The sequence below is a fragment of the Charadrius vociferus genome, unplaced genomic scaffold, assembly GCF_000708025.1.
Source record: "Charadrius vociferus isolate BGI_N301 unplaced genomic scaffold, ASM70802v2 scaffold549, whole genome shotgun sequence".
In the NCBI taxonomy this organism is placed as follows: Eukaryota; Metazoa; Chordata; class Aves; order Charadriiformes; family Charadriidae; genus Charadrius; species Charadrius vociferus.
In genome coordinates, this window is record NW_009650103.1 from 3747169 (window position 1) to 3751898 (window position 4730).

Genomic DNA, 4730 nt, shown 5'->3' on the forward strand with positions numbered 1-4730 from the left:
ATTCCTGCAGAAAGGCCTCCAGGTCTACAGCAAAGAAATCTTCTCCGAGCTGGTCAGTGATTCGCACAAAATTGCCGATGAGCTCACCGGCCTTATAGATCAGCAAAGCTGGCAGGGCGTTATTAGTAAAGCGAGTGCTAGCACCAATGAGCGAACTCTTCACTCTGCAAAATTTAACTGTCGGATACTCAGCAGCTAGGCAGATCATACAGCCGTTCAGGGATTCGGTGCCAGGGATATCATCTTCGTAAATATGGATCATGATCAGTGTGCTCTTATGCTCTTTATCAACCGTGTCCAAAAACGCTTCTCCACTGGTAATCTCAAACACCTGTTTAAACTGCTGCCCACTGTACAACTGCTGTCTCATCTCCTCCATTCGCTGCTTCCTGTAGCGCTGCAAAAATTCCTCATCATCTTCATCATTGTGAATCATGTTATATTCTTGTAACGTCATCTAAAAAACACACAGAGAGACAGATGAAAAAGAAGAAAGATCTGCATCGCTATATGGGTCACTTATGTAATGAGAATTTAAATCAAGAGGATTAATGTGGGTCACTCATCTTTAATAACAGCAAAGTGCAACGCATGAAGGCTCAAGCACCCTCTGTATTATACTCCATTTTGATCTAATTAGAAACCATGTCCGGTGGGAACAGCGATTTCAGCCTTGGGTATTCTAGTTTCCACAAGCTGCACTAATAACACAAGTGGCTGCTCCATGCTCCCGCTCTAATCCAGGTTAATGCTGGCGATGTGCTTTCACTAAGCTATGAGCACTGATTTGGGTACCGCGCCTGAGCTAAGTCTAGTGTCTTTTTCATTAGCTTTTTAATTTACTTTTTCAGTTAACATTTCATGGCAACCAAATGCACTCTCTTGTCTGTAGAACTAAAATTAACAGAATTTTATATATTTCGTATCTGTTCAGTTGCTTCATTAAACATATTTGCATCACTCAAGGTATAGGTCAGTGTGGCCAACTTTCATCATCTGAAAGCAAGAAACGCTGTCTGCTAATTAGTAACTTCTCTGACTAGAACTGTACAAGCTAATTATACAGCCCAGTTGACTGAAACCATTCACTACTTCCAGCTCTTTGGAGCTCAAATTCGAGGCCAAATTCTCAACATCCACTTACTACACACAAAATCAATAAAGACTCCTAAACTCTTGTTTCAGGCATGGGAGGCAGTATTCATAGGTTTGCTGTACAACTCTTTGTCTTAATCCCCTGAGGTTGACTTATTTGATAAACGGACAAGGGAAATCTGGGATAAGAATTTGGACTTCTTTGGTATAGCAGCTAAATTGCTTATTTCTTAACACAGGCAAATGCAATGCTCCTGGAATGCCACTAAAATGCAAAATAATTAAACCTGACAACACCTGGCAAATACAGTTATAATGCACCCCTTACACTGCTGCTGTGTTCCTATTTACTAGGCAGAAATGATACTTATCTACTGATAGAACAAGGGTTCTTATCTGCTTCATGTACACAAATGCGGAAACTGAAAATATTAAACATTTAAGTGGCATTTTAATTCCTCCGTGCCATGCTACCTTTCCATTGATTTTTTCCTGAAGCTCTTTCTGCTTCTGCTTATCAGTCTCTTCATCTAAGTGAGATCTACATGTCATAGATAACTTTTTTATGAGTCGCTCCATTTCTCTGCGCTGCTCCTGCCGCTGTTCAGTTTCCAGTTGTTTATATCTTCGCCAGTCATTAATGACTCCTTTGGGACCTGAAATCAAATATGTAGGTATTTTGTACAAAAGGGTAATAAAATTACACCTAACATTTGAAATTCAAGTGTTAATTTATAAGTCAGCAGTAAAACAGTGCCCCTGTCACAAACCTTTTGTATACCATGCAAAATACTGAAATGAAACAAAAGAAGTAACTTGGCATTTACACATCCTTGAGCTTCTTTTTTTTTTTTTTCTAAGACTAAAGTTTATCTAACTAGGCTACTCTCATAACTGTCCCGAAGATTAATATCTGTGTTCTTGAAATAGAACACCAGCCCTCAAGAATTCCCCTATTGTTAGTGTGGCTTTTCATAAGAACAAAAATAATGATGGGAAAGTATCATTAAGTTTGCCAATGCTCTTGTACAGAAGTACATTCTGTGATGTACAATGATGTCAATTCTTACAGACTGCACCTTCCTGGTACATTGCAGCTGGGGCCCAGCAGAGTTACTTTTTCAGGTCCTCTCTAAGTATGCCAGTTTAGCACTAGAATTCTTCCATTCTTCCATCAGGTGAAAAATATCAACACGTGCAGGAAGATGATTTTTCATCATTCTTAGAGAAACCATAAAACACAGAGGGACAATCTTTCATAAGAACGTAAGAAATACCCTCTGGATCACACCAACGGTCCACACAGACTCGTATTGTTCTCCAACAGTGGCAGCAGAGAAGGCTATTTTGGGAAAGCCTGGCCACTCTCTATCTATTCCTCATGTACTCATTCAGCACCTACCCGTTACTGGTTAACAACTGTGGGGCTTACAGGATAGAAATTTATGCATTATCAACCAAATTGTACAAATCAGCTTAGTATGCAAAGACAAAACTGCTTTAGAGATCATGCTGAAGTCTCTCAGAGAAGTCAAACATTAAAATAAAGAACTGGCTATTAAAAATAAGGTTAGACTATAGCCATGTCTGAGTCAAGTATGCACAAAACCACAACTTACGTGTTGAAAAATGAATTTTAGAAAAACACACGAATCTTCCAATAAAAAAGTATTTACAAAACAATTAGTTTGATATGATGATACCTGTGTTGACTGCACTGCCATCACTGCTAAGCTCTACTTCCCCAACGCTTTCAGGAATGGCGCTCTCCCCTTCTTTATCTTCTTTCTCACTGTCTTCATCCTCACCCTCACTACTGCTGTAATAGTACTGGAGCTTCTCACCAAGCAGTTTATCATCCAAAGTAGTCATTATGTTCTAAAAAATAGATTAACAAAATAGAGAATGCATCTCTTATTCAAATATGCATCGCGAGATACCATTTCAAACGCATAATGATGGTTCTTTACTTCCTCAGAGCAGTTTTTAGCCACATAAGAGCAGTTTACAGCCCACCATCAAACAGCCTACAAAGCAGTCAGTCACGTGAGTTAATTCTTAGTCACAATTTCAAACTCACTTAAGTTAAAACCCTTTACGAATAGAACTGCTTTGAGGCTCACTAGTGCAAAAACACTTTATGTCTGTTCCCATTCATGGAGAATGAATTTTCTAACTGTGATTTGTGAGTCTTACCAGCCTCACTCAGATGGCTCCAAGAGGGTGATTTCCCAGTTGTTGAAATTTAAATTTCCAGTATTATTTGCATTATTTTAACAATTATTTGTTTGAGCAGAAGAATGATCAATGTAATCAATCAAATTTAAGTGTGCTGACCTTTATTCCTTTCCAGTCTTTCCGAGACAAGCTTCTATCAAAACCTGGAAGAACGTAAATTCAAATTGTCAAAGACAATCTCAATAAGACTTTTGCAGAAATCCAGCACATTTAAATAACATAACACATGCAAGGAAAAAAGTTTAAAGAAAATGGAACCACGTTTGCTGCTTAATAAAAAAGATTACTCTCAAACACAGAAAACATATTTTCTAAGTATTGAGACAGAACATACAAATGCTTAGTGCAGTCAGCGCTACAGTTTCATGAACATCACTGCCACGCTAAGAAATAACTTATCAAAAGAAAGATCTTCATGTCCATCATCTCTTCATCTTTTCACTGACCACATCGGTCATATTCAGAGAAGTCAACAGCACCCTGTTTGCACGGACAACACTGAAATTAGATGCTGACACACTGATAAAGTGATTGTAACTATCTTAAAAATCCTCACTTTTCCCGAGTTAAACGTTGGTTTTTTTTAAATCCAAAATACATTCTGCTAAATAGAAATTAACAGCAGAATCCACCCTCTAGTGCTACCGACAGCATCAGCGTTTACGGACGTTGTAAGCCTCTCGCATCAGGAGAACAGACAGATGAGATGTTTCCAAGTGATGGAACGCTGAGGAACCACGGAGAACTTTAGGAGTTTGGGGCTCTCTCTCCCCTGACTCCTTCCACCACCATCCTCTAAAAGAGCTACTGATCGGATCTCATCCTGATGGAGACGTAAAACACCTGAGAATTACTCTTTTTTTTTTTCCTGGGTGAGGTGCAAAGGGTGCAGAAAAGAGTGCCATTAAGGTCCGATAGCTGGCTATGGACCTGGGATGCACTACCTCCATCTAAATGGCCACAAAGCTTCATTTAACCAAAAAAAAGCAATTTCAATCAAATCAGTCGATTTGGGCTCACACTTAATTCTGCAGGACCCTACAAGCCAGCCCTGCTCACGTATATCTGGCAAAGACGCCCCGAGCGCTGTAGGGATAACTCAGCGCTTTTATTTTTTTCTGCCAACCGCTAGCAGGTTCTGCAGGAGTTAAAACCGGCTGAAGCAGATTATCCGGGAGGTGTCCAGATGGCCCGGGATTACCGGGATTACTTCGGGGAGCACTGCAGAGCCTCGCAGGGTTTTACGAACGCGCATCCTCAGCCGGGGCCACCGGGCGAGGCGAAGGCAGAAAGCAAAACGCTTCAGTTTCAGCAGAAAAAGGGAAAATGCTCTGAAGGTGCCGCTCGCAGCTCGCCCCCTCCCCGCCCCGGGACCCCGGGCCGCGCCGCGGAGCCCC

The 4730-nt window shown here is 40.7% G+C and overlaps 1 protein-coding gene across 1 annotated transcript; it reads right to left on the minus strand.

The window, feature by feature from the left end:
• Nucleotide 1: 1 nt before the first annotated feature.
• Nucleotides 2-2967, minus strand: PDCL (phosducin-like; the record flags this gene model as incomplete). The annotated part of the gene is made up of 3 exons (XM_009892356.1): nucleotides 2799-2967; nucleotides 1570-1751; nucleotides 2-457 (listed from the first exon to the last, which is right to left on the minus strand). Coding segments are annotated over exons 1-3 (807 nt in total), but the record flags the coding sequence as incomplete, so codon positions are not given.
• Between the last annotated feature and the right edge of the window lie 1763 nt (nucleotides 2968-4730).